This window comes from Sceloporus undulatus, chromosome 2, assembly GCF_019175285.1.
Source record: "Sceloporus undulatus isolate JIND9_A2432 ecotype Alabama chromosome 2, SceUnd_v1.1, whole genome shotgun sequence".
NCBI lineage: Eukaryota > Metazoa > Chordata > Lepidosauria > Squamata > Phrynosomatidae > Sceloporus > Sceloporus undulatus.
The window spans coordinates 252,557,287-252,575,358 of NC_056523.1; the positions used below are offsets into that span (position 1 = coordinate 252,557,287).

At 39.8% G+C, this 18,072-nt stretch overlaps 1 protein-coding gene across 1 annotated transcript in view; it reads left to right on the forward strand.

Moving 5' to 3' along the window:
- LOC121922612 (aminopeptidase O (putative)) overlaps positions 1-17,807 on the forward strand; it is a 228,779-nt gene extending 210,972 nt beyond the window's left edge. The window contains exons 15-17 of the mRNA XM_042452230.1: positions 8,197-8,283; positions 12,653-12,797; positions 17,153-17,807. Of these exons, the coding sequence (XP_042308164.1) occupies positions 8,197-8,283; positions 12,653-12,796 (231 nt within the window). The 3' untranslated portion in view covers position 12,797; positions 17,153-17,807. The remainder of the gene's footprint in view (positions 1-8,196; positions 8,284-12,652; positions 12,798-17,152) is intronic.
- The last annotated feature ends 265 nt before the right edge of the window (positions 17,808-18,072 follow it).

Sequence of the window (18,072 nt, forward strand, 5' to 3'; positions counted from 1 at the left end):
ATCCAACTATTAGCAGTGCTTACTCACTATTCCCTGAAGCTAGACTCCTTTTTTAAAAGACCCAAAACATAGTATTTGTTTTCAGTAAAGCACATGTTTTGAATTAGTTGCCTTTTGGATCATGTTTGCAAGCCTTAGAGGTAAACCATTTTCTTATTATGTTTACGATGCTATGTGTACATTTGGAAACCTTTCAAGCTTACATTACTGACCATTTTTGCCAGAGTAATTAGGGAGTCGTGATCAAATTGTAGGCAAGTGTTAGTTTTGCTATTTCACTTAAAAATACTTGAAAATTATTAATTCTTATCTAGGGACTCTCATGTTCAGTCTAGGCAAATAAATGTAATAAATTTAAATCCATTAGCATATGATTTCAGTGGGATTGCATCCAAGTAGAAATTAGTGGGAAACCAACCTGATATACTAGTCTGAGCATTGGACTGTGACTCAAGAGACCAGGGTTTGAATCCCTATTTGACCATAGAAACCCACAGGGCAAGTCACATTCTCTCAGCCTCAGAAGAAGGCAAAGGCAACTTGCTCTGAACAAATCTTACCATGATAGGTTCTTCTTAGTGTTGTCATAAGTTGGAAGCAATTTAAAGGCTCACAACAACAAAGAAATTAATGATTGCTTTCAGATGTAACATTTTGGATTTTCTGAACCGTACTATCTATCATCTGTCTGTCTATCTAGCTATCTTATTTAGAAATGATTTCTTTCCTTAAACACTTGTCTTAATGGTTAACTTCTAGATTTGAACAGACCATATTTGCTGTTATATCTAAACCAGCAAGCTAAAGTTTACTTGAACCTATCCATCTTGGCTGGCCATCCAGGGAGGTGAGGCAACTTTGAAGTTGCTACAATCTATAATCAATGCCTCCCTGCGGGAAGGTTGTTTTCCATCAAGTTTGAAATTAGCAGTGGTGAAACCTATTCTAAAGAAACCTTCCCTTGATGTGGTATGTGGCTTTGAACACTGAACTATGTCTCCAGAGAGCAGGGTTTGAATCCCCACTGAGCCATGGAAATCCACTGAGTTACTTTGGGCAAGTCACATACTCTTAGCCTCAGAGGAAGGGGAAGGCAAACCTCCTTGGAACAATTGTCAAGAAAATCCCATGATAGAGTCACCCCAAGTCAGAAAAAAACTGAAGGCAAACAACAACATTTATCATATTTCTAGGTGTGTCTCAGTAAGTATATTAGGAGCCAGTGTGGTGCAGTGATTTGAGAATTGGACTATGACTCTGGAGACCAGGATTCAATTTCCTGCTCAGCCATAGAAACCCACTGGGTGACCTTGGGCAAGTCACACACTCTCAGCTTTAGAGGATGGCAATGGCAAAAACCCCTCTGAAGAAACTTGCCAACAAGGGTCACCATAAGTCAGGAATGATTTGAAGGCACACAGCAACAGCAACAACTTATTAAGTGTACTCCTAAGTAAGCATGCATAGGATTGATCTTTAAATTACTAGCTGTGAATATCAGTACTCTTTGTTATATGCAGTAATATCATACTTAATCATCTGTTGTATTGGAACATTCTAAGGCAAATGATTATTTGCAGGAGCAGCAATAATATATTGATCTAATGTGGTAAAGCAGTAACAACTCTACCTATTAAAAGAAGAATGGCTGGCTGTTTCAGCACAGTCCTGATATTCAATATGATGAGGGTCCATAATACATTTCCTTCAGAATCCAGTGGTGGGCACTATTTTCTTGCCAAATTCAGCCTACATTTAGTGTAAGAAAACAAAGGAGTGCCATTAGGAAGTCTCAAGAGGATAAGTGTTTTCAAGATCAATATTGATCGATCTGAAGACTCTCATCTTTTCGGACCTGCACCTATACAACACGTAATTTTCCTCTTAACGTCAATAATGCTTCTTTAGACAGCCAAATGCTCAACAATAAGCCCATCCCTGGGACATTAATTCTCATTTGGCAGATAGATCTCTGCAACAGACATATTGAGGTATGTGGTTGCAAGTTGTTAGTTCAGAACTGGAAGACCTGAAAGAACTGTGGCGCAGTCCAATGCTGCTAGAAGCAAAGCTTGGAAAAAGTACTGATCTGGATCTTATGATAGTCTCAACTAGAGTAGACCCACTGAATCAATGAGATTTATTAAAGTGTTGATTCATCTTTTGACAGTTGATTTAATGGGTCTGTTCTGTTTGTGAGTACTAATAGACCTGACCTGGGCCACTGGGGGATTCTGGAAGAAAACAATCCTGAAAGTAGCTTTTCTAAGCTCTTTATTGAAGCAACAGTAAGCTATGTTATAGGGGGTCTAGCTGGATTTGTGATTAGAATGTTGGAGAAGAATCAACTCTCCCAGTTTAGGAAAACAAAAAAGGATAAAGGATTACTATGTCTTCCAAGCTTTCACAAGCTAAGCTAAGAAAGAACAGGAAAGCACAATATATAATGCAAGTTGATCAGTCCATTTCCCTCAAGGAGAGTAGTTTTTTTAATTTTCCCTTTTATAGTTACATGTTAAACTGACCTTAAAAGATAACAAATTATAAGTGTTTTCTTGTATCATTTGGGGTAAAATAAAAGAAGGTATTACTTCCTCCATTAAATGAATCTGGTTTGTTGTAGCTAAGTGGCTAGAAATAGCAGTAAAATCTTAACTTACCTTTTTAAAAAAGCCTAACTACTCTCTGTGTTTGCTGAATGTTCGTCAAGGCTTTGAACAGTTCTGCACATGAGATTTACCTTTACAGACAAGAAAATGTTCTAGAGTTATGGCAGGACCAGGCAAGACTCTTTCTGCTTTTCAGCAAAGTAATTTCTACACTTTGTATTTGAAGTTGAGAGCCAGTCTACACGTAAGTGTACTATGTGAATTGGTGCACATTTTAACACAATCACATTGACACTTAATTGTCTTCACTTTCCTGCACAAATTTGCATCTGTTCTCATCTATTCACCCTCCCTCTGAAAATGCGCTCACCCTTCCTCTGCCAAAAACATGCAGGCATCCAAATGCATGCCAAGCAGACAGACAGACCAGTGTATGATATTGTGCATTTCTACGAATTTCAGCAGATGATGAAAGTTAATATTCAGTGTGTGGCTGGATCACATTCTATTTGATTGGAATGAGGAGTATTTTAAATTTGTAGAATAGCCCTAGGACAAATTAGTACTTCCTGACCACTTCGTCTTGAACTGCCACAGCCTTAGGCAATACTGGCCTGAGAGATATTGTGGTCTGGAGCCCAAAGTATAACTTCCTCCCTGCCAGGATTTCACAAAGTCTTCCTGCATTGTTCAGACACTAATTCCTGCCTTCATCAGTCTTCCATCACGATGCCATCTGAAATAGGTCATATCATCCTGCACCATGACAGGTGAGCAGCCATGCCATCAGGCCCTGCCGGATTTATCTCAAGAACTGTATTCTTTGATATGAGCGTGCCTGGGCTCTGAGACTGCTTCTTGATCCCCCTCCCCACCATCTTTCCCTTCTCCTTTTGTGTCATGTCTTTTTAGATAGTAAGCCCGAGGGCAGGGAACCGTCCAATTAAAAAGATTGTATGTACAGCGCAGTGTAAATTTACAGTGCTTTATAAATAAAGCTTAATAATAATAAATTGTGTATTCTGAGGGATGTCTAGTATATATATGAGAGATTAGAACTCCCTACCTTGGGCAGCTAGGCTGTCTCCCTCCCTGTTGTCTTTCTGCCAGCAGACAAGCCTTTTTACTTCAAGCAGGTCTTTGGTAAACACTTGCTGTGGGAAGGGGCTTTTAACTGGAAAAAAAGTTGTATTTTTCTCTTACTGGTATATTTGTAACTTGTGTTTTAAAATTTTCAGGCTTTCAATCCTTTTATGTATTTGTACTATTTTATTGTAGGCCACCCTTAGCTTCATTCCTGGGGGAAAGGCAGGATATAAAGTGAATAAATGCATGACTTTTGACTCACAAGGCTGTGAAATTTGTGAGGAAAGTTTTGGTTGTCATCTTTTCAGAATTCTTAGTTAGCTGATCAGTTGATGTTTGTTGTTAACTGCCCTTGAGTTGACTCCACATGGCAACCCGGTGGATGAGACATCTCCAAGACCCCCTATCCTCAACTGCTGTGCTTAGGTCCTGCAGTTTCAGGCCTGTGACCTCACTGACTGGGTTTAACCATCTGGAGTGTGGTCTCTTTCTACTACCTTCTACCTTCCCTAGCATTATTGCCTTTTCTAATCAGTCATGTCTCCTCATGTTTTTGTCCATAGTCCGTAGTTCTGTCATCTTAGCCTCCAAGGAGAGTTCAGGCTTGATCTGTTCTGAGATATGTTTGTTTGTCTTTTTGACTGCCCACGTTATCCTGAACACTCTTTTTCAGCACCATATTTTCTGTGCTGCCCAGTTCTCACATCCAAACATGATGATCAGGAATACAATGGCTTGGACTGTTTTAACTTTGGTGCTGAGTTGTATATCTTTATACTTTAGGATCTTGACTAGTTTTTTCATATCTGCCCTTCCCATTCCTAGTCATCTTCTGATTTCTTGATTGCAGTCTCCATTCTGATCAATATTTGACCCAAGGTACAGAAAATCTATCTATTTCGATGTCCTCATTATCCAGGTTGAATTTAAATAGATCCTCCGTGGTCATTATTGTTGTTTTCTTTATGTTCAGTACTAAGCCTTCCATCCCAATTTCTTCTTTAACTTTCCTTAATATTTTTTCCCAAATTATAATGTTTTCTGCTGGTATATGGTGCCATCTGCACATCTTAGATTGTTGATGTGCCTTCCTCCTATCTTTACTCCTCCTTCTTCTGATCTAAACCTGCTCTTTGTATATCTTCTGCATACAAGTTGAACGGGTAGGGTGATAAGATGCAGTTTTGCCTGACGCTTTTGCTAATTGGGAACTGTTGTTTCTCCTTATTATGTTCTGACAGTAGCCTCTTGTTGTAAGGACAGATTTCTCATCAGGACAATCAAATGTAGTGGCACTCCCATGTCTTTGAGAGAGTTTGATGGCTTTTCATGATCTATGAAGTCAAAAGCAGTACAGGCCATTAAACTTCATCTTTGCCTATTTTTATACACCATACCCTTTTACCAAGAATTGTTTTGGAGATGTTTTTCTCATCATTGCATAATCATCCCAGTCTTTGTTTTTGATGCCCCGGTCTGTTAAAAAAATGTAATAGACTAGAAAATTAAGGCTTACATATATGGGGAAGGGCTGTAGTGGTAATACTGTCCCTCCACCCCCAAACAAGAAAAGTTAGAGGATAACTGCCATCAGTCTTGTATGCTTCTGAATGGGAACTGTGGTTCATTCCCATAATAGCTGTAGGTATTCACCCAGCTATTTGTTGTATTGACACATACTCTCAGTAGTATAGGATGATACATATATCAGGAGGTAGTTCCCAAGTGGTGTGTGGTGTGTGCCTTATTTGTACAAAGGGAGGCCTTGCTTTCGTAGTTTTCATTGGCCTCTTGAATTGTTTTTGTACAGCCTTTCCAAACTTTGTGTCTCTGCATATGTTTGAGCTCCAACCCCCATCATGATTAAACATGGGCCACATTATCTGGGAATGCAAATATCTGGAGGGCACTGGTTTGAGCAATGCTCTTTTAGTGTGGTTTATAATGTTGTTCTAATGTTTTAATACGTTTGTATTCTTGGTTTTTATGTTGTTTTTTGTTTTGTTGAGAATTGCCTTGGGGACCCATGTGGAAAAGCAAGATAAACAAATACTACAAATAAAGTAATAAAATAATAAAATAGTAACAGGGAAATGAGTCTTAACTGGCAGGCACTATCCAACAGTTTTGTGGAATTAGCCCCAGTCACTTCAGTGAGCAAGGTTTTTCCCTTATCAGGGCTTTATTTTGTTTCTGTCTCTATGTATATTGTTATGTTGTTATAAGAGGGAGTTTTGTATATCTTGAGTATCCCTTTGGGAAATTTCTGTTAGAAAGCAGCATAACAATACTGTCAATACCACTGGTGGATGCTAGATAAATGAGCATCTTATTCCATTCATCATGCTCTCTAAGCCTGCAGAATGCCACTCATACAAAGGCCAGGCTTCCACAACATCTGAGCATAAGCTGGCTATGACTGAAAGCATGTATACACGGGCGAAATGAACTGTTTTCCCACTGCCCTTGCATCACCCTGTCTTCACTACACAGGGCCAAAGGCCCAAACTATGGACTGTCTTCATGAGGGAAGAGTCATTCCACAGTGAATCCAGGTCATCCCTGCATTAAATCAAATTTTACCATTTGCTTACCCGTTTTCCCAGGAAATTCAGAGCACTCCAGAGTGATGCTGGGCAATAGAGTCACTGGGAGGAGGAGTGTGGTGTGTGGGGGCCGCATCAGGTGATACCCCAGAAGGGGGTGACACCCGGTCAATTCCCTGACCCCATGGGCATTTTTGTGGCCCATGCAGGGGCTCCTTGGGCCCACCTGTGTTCTTCCCAGGCCGGAGTTAACTTTCCCTGGGCTGGATGGGCTCTTCCTAGGCCAGGCCAGCTTTTCCTGGGCTGGGCAGGCTCTTCCCAGGCTGGAACTGGCTTTTCCCGGCCCATGCTGGCCCTCCTGAGGCCCGCGCCGGTGCCGCTCATGGCCATGGCTGCCTCCCTCATGGACATCCTTCTAGCCCTGGACTTCTGGAAACCCCACTGGAAGTCTGGGGCCAGAAGTCCCACTCACCCCAGAAGTCCCACCCACCACACCAGATCTCACCTGCTGCGGGGATACCACTGATGTCAGGCAGTTGTTTACACAATGTCTTGCTGTGCCACCCACAGCCAGTGGCACAGGTAACTCCTGCTAATGCCATAACAAGGTGGCTAGCCATGTGATCAATGTTGGATACCTCATTTCTGACCTCAGAGGAAGCTACCAACCCCACTGCCAGCAACACAGTGGGGCTCTCTATAAATAGCTGCTCAATTTTGCTCCAGAATGAGTTGCTTCAGGGCCAGAATACTCTGGGGGCAGCCCCAAGTACTCTGGCCAGTGTAGAGCCAACCTGTGTTTCTTTCCCAGTGATTGTGTGTGCCCTCCATGAACACAAATGACATAAGTACTTCAGACACACAAAATCCTCTTTTGTTACGTTGTGAAATATTTCTCAACATTTCTCCCATTTCAACAGTTGGTAAAAAAAAAAATTGGTAAACTACATAGGCCAGTATGCAAAGGAATCTAGCACCTTTGAGACTAACTGAAGGAAAGAAGCTGACAGCATGAGCTTTCGTAGACTTGAGCCTACCTCTTCAGATGCATAGGATGGAGTGGAGAATCCAGAGACAGGCCTGTGGTCAGAGTTATGTTAGGATCCAATACATTGTGTTTGCTGGGGTTGCCCTAAAGCCACCTGGAAAATAGCTCAAGAGTAGCTTGGTAGCTGATGGAGAAGAATGGTTTATTGTAATAGTAGATATCCTCTAGTGTAATGCAGGATTTAGGCCATCACATTTGATGAAATAAAGCATCCATTAGAAAATAAAGCCTTCAATATTGTATTATTAAAGAGCAGACCTTAATTTGTTTGATAATTTTGACACTGACTGGAATACTGGGCAATTACAAATGTGTAGGTACCATAGTTATGGAGCTATGCAGCGACTGATAGCCCAGTCCCTGCAATCCCCACTTACTGTGATCAATGTGGGTCTCTTCCCCTATTGCTCTGGAAGCAGATAATTGATGCAAGTGGGGACTGGAAGACTTTAACAGCCCCTGCGTGCCTCCCAAACTAAGGGCTACATAGGGCTCATGAATACCACACAGTTACAAATGTGTAACTGCAGGTTACACATTCGTAATTTCCAACAGGATTGCAGGCATTGTCTTTAGATATCCAGTATTCAAAGACTATTGCAGAAGAATTATTTAGTCTTTCATTGTTTCCACATTTTACTTTATTAGAATGTGTGATTAGTATTAATGATCCAGTGGGGGGACATAATGTATAGCCATGTACAGAAGAAGGCAACTGTTGTTAAGCATAGGGACAGCATGACATTTTATTAGTAACTGGGGTGGGGGCATGATTGCATAGCATTTAATCAAGATTGAAATGCCTTTAAAGGTGCAATGGAGAACATTTTAATCAAAGAGTTTTGATGTATTTTACCAATGTTTTAATGTGTTTGCTTTTTCTTCCTTTTTCTGTCTCTTGCCAAAGGTTCGGCATCGGTGGTGTGAGCTTGTGATTAAGCACAAATATGTAGCAGGATACGCTGATGTGGAGAAATTCCTCAAGGAAGACCAGGTCAGCACTATTTACTACTGTTTTCCACATACTCACAGTACTGTAGGTATCTGTGGTGTCAGATAACTTAAAAAGTTCCACCAACATATACCCTGTTCTGTTTATTACAACTTCTGATGAGAAAGTGACTTCAGTGCTTTAAAATTATTACTGTAGACCTGTGACTGAAGATCTAGTGAATTAGTTAGAATGATATTCCATGATCGCTTTCAGTCCTAGATCTCTGAACCGCTCCTTTCTATCACTTTTCATTTCCAGAGCTTCCTCTTCTCTGATACACCTCCTTCCATTCTTATTGTCTTCATGTCATTGCCATGCAGTTTCAGCCAGTCACCAATTCTTTTTGTCTTGCAACAGTTACTTCCACGAAGGGGTGAAGTGCTTTCATGTCCTCATGAAAGGCGGGGGGGGGACCCAATTTAGGATTTAGAACAGGATTGGAACAGTTCAGTTAGTCACGTGGCTATTAGCATCAGAATGGATGAAAGCTTGGGCCAATAATAATAAGTGATTTTTCTAACTGCCCAACCCTTCAGCCAGACAGTTGAACCAATAACATCACAGAGAACATCACAGTATAGATAATCTTGCCTTGCATGAGCTGGTGTGTATTATCCAGGGTCTTTTATTGTTAAAAAGCAGGCTTTAGCTTGTCAGACACCTGAAGGTGATTTTGAGTTGAGAAAGCACTGCATTACCTGTCTGTCCACGTCATTATACTTGTCCTTCCAACCTTGAATGAACAAAAGGAGTATTTCTCTTATCTTCCTCTTATCCAACTAGAATCACCAGGACATTTCTGGTTGAAGCTCAGACAAGAGCATCCAGGCAAGAGCTGGGTGGGATGGGATGGTAAGCTGGGATGGTAGTAGCAAGATATCTGGAGTTCAGGAGAAGATGAGTTGGAAGCTGCAACCATTTTGTCATGATATATGTTTGAATACATATAGTATTGTACAGATTTCTCTGTGCAAGGGGACCTCTGTCTGTCTTTACTTTTAAATCAATGGGTTGAGTCCAGAGCAAAAGCTCCTATTATGGAAGCTGGGGCTTTCACTGATTCATCCTACAAACTGCAGTGCCACCTCCCATGCTGTTATAAAAGGTCTCTCAACCACCAGAGGATTTCTTAGGGTTGCCAGGTTGCATGTGGGGAAAATAGTGAGCAAACATTACTTCCCGTCTCCTTACACGATTGGGGTATCCTGTGAGGATAGGAACTTAGGATCCAAGCCAGTGTAGCTGTATTTATTGGGCAGGATCCAAAACTGGCTTATCATTCATTCAGTGGACCATGGCATGAGCAGTTTCACAATATTGGCTGTCTGTCTTCTCCTTTCCTTCACTGATGTACTGTGTGTCATTATATATCATCTTCTCCATCTCATGTATAACTTTACTGGCAGAGCCTTCTACTCGGTTGTATAGGATTTTGGCCAGTGTGTTCAACTAAGACTATAAGAAGAGCCATTGTAATGAATATGTTTGGGGTGTTTGTTTTTTACATTATGCTATCCCAACTTTTGTGTTTCTGCATTTCCACACCCTGGCTTATCCATGGCATTTTACCATTAATTATACCACACAAAGGACATCCATCCTATCTAGAAGATAGGTTTAAATAAACTGGTGCCATTATATTTTTGAAACATTTTCCATGTGTAAATTATCATCTGAAGTAGAAACACTCAGGAGATCGCAACAGTTACTTCCGTGAAGGGAGAAAGTGCTGTTTCATAGAAAGGATCTCCGTATCCTTTCATGTGTCCCCATTCCAGATTTTACTTTACCCACAAAAAAACCAAACATCTTTGTTTCCAGTGAAGACCTCAATATTTCAACTGTTATACTGCTCATTCATGTAGACTTCTTGCATGACAGAAGGTACCCTGCTGCAATAATATATGATCCAATGATTATTCACTGCTATACATATTAAAAAATCAAGTTGAATAGCAGTGTATTTTTAAACGAACTAAAACAACCACAAATTTATATTTTTGTGCCCTTTTGAGAAGAATTCTTGTTGACAAAATGGCATAAAATTTTAGACCTTTCTTTTAATATTCTCCAGAAACATATGCTAACTGTGGAATGATAATACATGAAGTTAAAGTAGTTTTCCAGTTTTGAAAGACAACTTGGTTGTTCAGAAGTCTGTAGAATATGCAAATGTGACCATTTACCATTCAGGATAACAGAACTAACAGTGTTTCCTAAATCTGGATGTTTGAGTTATGGAGAAATGGTCATGAAATAGTCAAATTAGAGTGAGAATTCTCAATGGTGACTTTATTTTCCATTTTGGCAGGAGAGGGTAGGTAATCGGAAATTTACCATAGAAGTTACTAGCCAATACTTCTGCCACAGGATTTACATCCTACATGCTAGATTTTAAAGAGAAATTCCCCCTCCACCTCATGAAGATAGGGGCCCAATTTGCACAGAGCACCAAACCATGATTTAGCACTATAGGTACCAAGAGAAAGTGTCTCAGTGAAGCCTTAGGCTCATGTAATCCTCTTCCCTTTCTTTTAATATTTATGTTCTGTTTCACAGAAGCCCAGTTTAACAAACTGGTTTACAGCCAGTGGATTAAATCCAATTGTTAATGCCAACTAGAATAAACCCATTCAATGAGTGTAAGTTGTTCCATGAGTTATTCTGCTATAGTTGGGAAGTTTAGAAACTGACCAGAGTTTGTTGTAAACCACCCTCTCTAACTTAAGATGGAAATTTTTATGAAACTAAAAGTTAAAGTTAGCAATGTGCTTTTCGTATCTGCAGGAGTAATGGGGCGGATGTCTGAGATTTTACTCAAGATTTCTCCTGCTTGTGCACATCTTAGGCCAGGCACACACAAGGAGACTTACACCATATAAAGGCAGCTTTTAATGAAATTGCACCATCACCAAAAATCAGTATAAAAGATAGCAGTCGGAGTTATTAGCCATATGTTAACAATAGAAAAGGATCACCAACCTTCTGTTTTTGCTAGTACAGTGGGCCCTCAGAATCCGCTGTGGTTTGATTTCCCTGCGGATACCAAAATCTGTGGATGCTCAAGTCCCATTATATGCAGTGGTGTACTAAAATGGTGTCCCTCATATAAAATGGTGAGCAACTCAAAGGTTTGCTTTTTGGAATTTAAAAAAAGAACATGTTTGAGGCGTAATTGGTTGACTCCATGGATGCAGAATCCATGGATATGGAGGGGCAACTGTACAATTTGAAGAGTAAGAGCAGGTCTTCAGCAGTCTGGATCAGCGTCCAGCATCCAACCTTCCCTAAGTAACCATTCATGTGAGAATCCTGAAACTAACAACCTCTCATCTTGTTTAACCCCAGCAAACTATATTTGAACATGGACATTGACTTATTCAATTTTGAAAAGCTTCCCAATTGTGTTGCTTTTTTGGAGTCTTGTACCTAAAACAGTAATTTCAAAATATGGTATCATAAAACCAGAGTTTGCTGCTTTTCACTGACAGGTAAGTTCTACAGTTCAAAAGCCTCTTCCTCATAAACAATGGCTAATTATACTAAAAGTACCTCCTTATTATAATCATTGATTTTTAAAATGATTCGTGTCAGGAAAATAAGAAGGTCTTATTAGAGAACACATTTCCCAGCCGGGGAATGAGTAATTCTCTTTACTTGATGGAGATGCTGGGAGTAAAGGCTTTAAAGATGAACACAAGGTTCATATAGGTATATGTGGTTGAAAACAGTCTTTTACATATCCTAGTTTGATGTTTAACACCCCCTGACCTAGTAGTAGTACCTAAAATCCATTATTCACTTTTATTTTTCCTCATATATACGTTATCTATACTACTTGCATCTGTCTTTGTGACAGGCAGTAGTAATTAACTCTGTGGCCTTTTACAGACTGCCAAAATAAAGCTGCTTCGGGTCTCTTTGGAGGTATGCTGTTTAAATGATGCATGGGTCCTAAGAGTCCGGAGGTCGCGCCAAAGCCACACTCCATTCCTAAGCACTGGAGTGCAGCTTTGGTGCAGCTTCTGGATTCTTAGGATGCATGCATCATTGAAACAGCATACCTCCAAAGAGATCCAAAGCAGCTTTATTTTGGCAGTCTGTAACAGGCCTGTGTGTCTTATAAGCATTCCACTAAGGTAGGTTATATTTTATATATCCTATATGCATATATTCTAAATGGCCACACCGTAAACATAACACCTGCTCTGCTAACTTAGTTGTGATTTAGTTGTAAATGTCTGGACAAAAGAAATTATGTATTTTAAGTGGTTAAATAACAGAATCAGATGCAATCATTATTATCTTGAACACAGTCATATTGGAAATAATTATATTATAGGGTTTCTGTTTTTTGCTCCCTTTGCAGGCAATGGGTGTCTACCTATATGGAGAATTAATGGTGAACGAGGATGCAAAGCAACAAGAAATTGCATGTAAAATTTTTGCTGCAACCCGTGACCAAATGGATGCATCCTCAGCTAAAGTAGTAGCAGAAATGTTATTTGGATAAGGTGATTTCTTTTTTTCAGCACACTTTTTCAGAGGAAAATGATTTATAAGTGACCAAAAGTCACTTATAAAAACCCATTGTAAGTAAACAACTACCAAAATCAGTGTGATCCTGGAAACTAAGCAGAAGCAGGCCTTTTTAGTACTTGGAAATGAAACAGCCAGGGAATACTGGGTTCTGTAAGCTATATTCAGAAGAAGGTAATAGTAAACCACCTCTGTGTATTCATTGTCTATGAAAACCCTATGAAATTCATGAGGTCTCCATAAATGGACAAATGACTTAACATGTTTCACTTTATAGGTTCATTAAAGGATAAAATTATAGATCATATTATAGGCACATCATACACATGTTTCTGAACTTTGGGCCCAATTAGGAGAAAAGTGGCATATAAATTAATAATAATAATACTAAATGACCTGTATTTGCTATAACATATTAAAAAGACATAGCTTCTCAAAATAGCCTATGTTTTATTAGGGAGCAGATACTCATTCATTTCTTAAACTGAGCAGTGGTCTTTTCCAAGAGGAAGAGGTCTTGTGTTCTCACACCTTTGTAGACAGAAAGTAGCAGCAGGTAATGAGGAACTTAATTCAAGGCAGTTTCTGGGGCTTTGCAGTAAGTGGGCTTTGGATGCTGGGGAGAAAGGGAATACCAACCTCCTCAGAGAAAGGATATGAACATACATAGGAACATTTACGTGGGCATATGTCCCTAAACAAAATTCTGGCCAGTATAACCTAAACTATAGTGCCTGAGTAAAAATTTTAGATCAGGCCTTTGGCAGACTGCTGTGGACTGTGATCAAAACATAGAACTGTTGAGAAGATAGACTCATAAAAATAGAGAGCCAATCTGGTGTAGTCTTTTTGAGTGCAGGACTAGGACCACCAAGATTTGAATTCTCATCCAGTCATCTCCACTCAACCGTGGAAACTGGGTGACCTTGGGCAGGTGGCATTTTCTCAGCCTAAGAGGAAGGCAGTGGCAAAGCTGCTCTGAAGAAATCTTTCCAAGAAACCATATGACATGGTCACCATATGTTGGTGCTGAATTGAAGGCACATAACAAGATCAATACCTAGGATATTGTCTTGAATGCAAGCTTATATGTTTCACTTATAGTGGACAGAATTTTTGATGAGATATGGGGAAGGGGTGCGGGGGGGGAGCTATCCTAAGTTCCTGAAATTTATATTTTTAATGCACCCACTAGAGCATATTTGAGCATCATGTTGCTTGCAAAACCAATTTTTTCCAATTCCCCTGAAACATTCTGGGCCAGATCTTTGGAATAGTGAACAGTCTGAAACCATTAGTTCTCTCTGAATTTTCACCTAGCTATCTAGAGCTGGCAGGTACTGCTAGATTGGATTTCTGCAATCTGTGTTTTAAATTTAATTGTTTAAATCCCCAAAATAGAATATATATCACCACTATAAGCAGTTTTTTTAACTGCTAAATTGTTCCATTTATTCCAAATGTCACTTTATGATACTTGTCCAGAGTAATTAAGCATTAATGTTAGGATCCTTCCAAGGCCAACATATCTTAATTTTTGAATGTTGGCAACCATCATGAGACTTCACTCTGAGATTTTTAATTTCACCTTACACTTGAAATATTATCAGAAATATGTCAGTCATAATCTTTGTTTGACCAGGAATGATACTTAGGAAGAAATGCATTCATAACTATGCCTATGTAGCTGCTAGAACATTTTATTGTATGACTGCAGGTAGGTAAGCCACATGTGTGTAGAATCAGAGATCAGGTTCAGGATGGATATTTATTAGAAATGTTCATTTCCGCCATTCATTCATTCATTCATTCATTCATTCATTCATTCATTCATTGTCATCACTGTACATGGCACTTTACAAGTAAAAGAATAACAAAACAGTTCCCTGCCCTCAAGCTTACTATCAAATTAAGCCATGACACCAAAAGAAAATGGGATGACAGTGTGGTAGGGATTAGGTCCAGCAGATATTGCCTCATCTTCTTTGCCCCTGCCAAAGCAGTGGCAGTTGGGATGGAGGGAGGATCTTTCATCTGCTTCTAGGCTCAGACATGGTGCAACTGCGCCAGCCTCTTTCTCCTTCCAAGGCCAGACAGCAGCTGGGATTGAGGGAGCCCCCTCCATTTGTTTCTCTGCCTCAGCATGATGGGTCTGTGCCAGCTTCTCTCCCTTAAGTCCCAGGGCATTAAGGTAGACAATGCGCTAAATCCAGCAGTGTGGTGGTGGAATGTGCAGAACATTCTGCTCTTCTCCCATCCAGCTTTCTGCACTACCTGGAGAGGGTTTCCCAGTCCTGTAGAGCTGGTTGGAGGGGCAGAAGGGCTGGAGTGGGGAGGATTTTCCTCCCCCAATTTGTGTAATCCACTCTTTTGCCAAACATCTTCTGTTGGTGCCAGCCCAAGGGCTCCAAAAGTTTCAGTTCTACTCACCTCATTTTAATTTATGTGGGATTGTTATGAGATCATCTGTGCAGATTTCTTTCCTTCAGAGGATAAGGATGTACTAGATAAATACTGGAAGGCTGTAAATAGATAGTGTGGCTACATAACAGCATCTCTCTGTACCCCCCCCCCCCCCCGCCTCCAAATAACCTGGAACACATCAACTTAAAGTGGTAGAAGTATTTCTTCAGTTAGTGAATTGCAACCTTTCAAAGATTTTATTTATGCTGTTTTCTTGAGTTGATCCATAGAGCTCATTTTGAGCAGTCAAAATGGCAGTTCAAGTAATCCCATAGCATTTTAATGAAATATATGGAGTGCTCGGTTTATATTAATGCTATCTGACTGGAATGATTCTTACATTTCATATACTTGAGGGAACAATCACACAGGTTTCTTTCCTGTTTTGGTTGTTTGGGTTCCTGGCATGCTGATTTGTGACTTAAGATAAAAATCACATTGCCAGGGATTACCACATAACCATGACATTGGCATCTGTAATGGCCTCCATGATAATCTCACATTTCTTTATTGTTGGAACCGCATGGATACCTGCTACTCTTTAAATTTCCAAAAAAGTCACTGAAGGACTTCAGCTGCTATTGTAACTCTGTTTGGACGAAGACCTCTCTAATGAGGCGCAGAGCTTAGCTGATTGGTGAACAGTGATTGATTTCCTCTTTGTTCACAGTGGCTAAGTTCTGCACCTAAAGAGAAGTTGAGATGGAAAACCTGATTAAGTTCTTGGTTTGGTTGCTGTTGCTGGGGTAGTGCCATAGCCAGTATTTGCATGGAGTCTGATTTGCAGATTGCAGCAGGAGAATTCCTGCAATGGGTACTTGCTCCCGTCAAGAAGGAAACCATTCTACATGGAAAAACATCCTTGGTTTACTCCAATATAGAAATAAATCAAAAATGTCAAAAGGTTTGCCTATCCTTTTCTTGGCACTTTAGGGGCTACTGCAAAGACAGCTGTATTTTATGTATGTAAGATTTCTTCGTCTTCTGTGTGCTGAGCGGCAGCTTAGCAGTGCGTGTTACTCATGACCACCGATTTTGTCTTGCTGGAATTGCCCCTTGCAGCAGTTGCTGTTCCAGGCTGTGGATGGACCCGTCCTCCGGTGCCTACTGAGCTGATATCAGTTCTGATTTTACATACTGGCTCAGTTCAGCAGGAACAGGAGTCGAGCCCTAAAGCTTTTTTTAAATAAACAAAACACTTCCTTCCTAAGTACACAGACATCCGTGAAAACTTAACTGTTACTTCATGCTGAAACCAGAAATAGAACAGACTGATAACTTTGACGTGGATCACAAATTCTTACATGGACTACAGTCTTGCAGAAGGAGATAGTAGCTTTGCCTGTGGGTGGGTGAGATGATGAGGTATGTGCAGATTGTGTTCAGTTGATAAAGGTATCGTAGTTGTATCTTGAGTGCTTCATTCTGCCTTTCAACCATCTAACCACTATTTTCAGATATAAGCAGGAATGTGGTGCTTCCTCTTCCCCGCTTCCCCAATTATTGCCCTTTCCAGTTAAGTCTATCATAAAGGACATTTCTCTGGTGATCGCATAATTACAGTATTATACCTTCTCCTGCCAGTCTGATGTGACTTTCCTTTAATATGGTGGAATGCTAGTGCCTACTGTCTTCTCAGATTACATTCAGGCTCATGATAAAGCATGTGACATTCACATGAACATCAACTTTTCTGTTGGGATTCTCACACCGCATGCATTTAAGGAAAATTCCTTTCATGGATATCCTCTTTCAAGTAGGCTGGTAAAGAATAGCCAAGTCCTTCTTTCCTAAACATTTTATTAAAAAATACACAGATTCTTTCATTCTAACCAAGTAATAAGTTTTACCACTGTTTCCCTTGCAGGAAAGATCAGAGACTTTTAATGTATCTACTACAAAATGCTGGTTGTAATAGGAATTGCTTGAACCTGGACATCAAAGGAAGGATTATGTGACTGCTAAAAGTATCAGCTGACAATGTTACCCTAGTTAATTTACTGCGAATTAAGACAGTTCTGGATTACAGGTGCCCATCCAGGCCCAAAAGAATCAACAGGAAAAGATAGTATCTGCGTTTGAGTAGGCATCATTTTTGAATGAAAGCAGCTTATGACCATTAAAATTTGTTTTTAAATTAATTTAAGATAATTTGGAGAATAATTATTTACTAAGCTAAATCCTGGACATTTTTGGACACATTTATTGTATTGTTTAATATAACAATAAGCAAAAATAGCTTGTCTTGAAATTAACCTGTGGGAATTTTTCCCCACAGAAAAAATATAAGCAGAATGAAGAAAATTGCACTGATGACCTGCCTTTTTTCAGGGAACCGTTTCTTAGGTAACTCACCACAATTCAATATAAGCACATCAGATATGGATAGTTTTTGCGTAGAATACTGCTGTGATAGTGACATATGGATATGAATGAAATGAATTATGTTGTTAAGTCATTTTCAGAAATCATTACTTTGTAAGTATTTGTAAAACATTTTATAAATAAACTCTTAAACAATGTGTGGGTTAACTTTTTTATTGTCTATTAGACACACACATTTAGGATTATTGGTAGTATAATATTTCATTGCTCTCTCTCTCTCTCTCTCTCTCATGCTATCAATGTGTTTACGGAGTATAAAAATAAAAGGAGACTATCCGGAACTCTTCTGGCAGTACCAGGCCTGATGCCCCGTGCCAAAGGACCCTTGCCCATTGCACATGTGTGCACAGACAGGCATTGTTCTTTGTGCCTCCCACTACCCTAATTAGCAGAATTATGCTC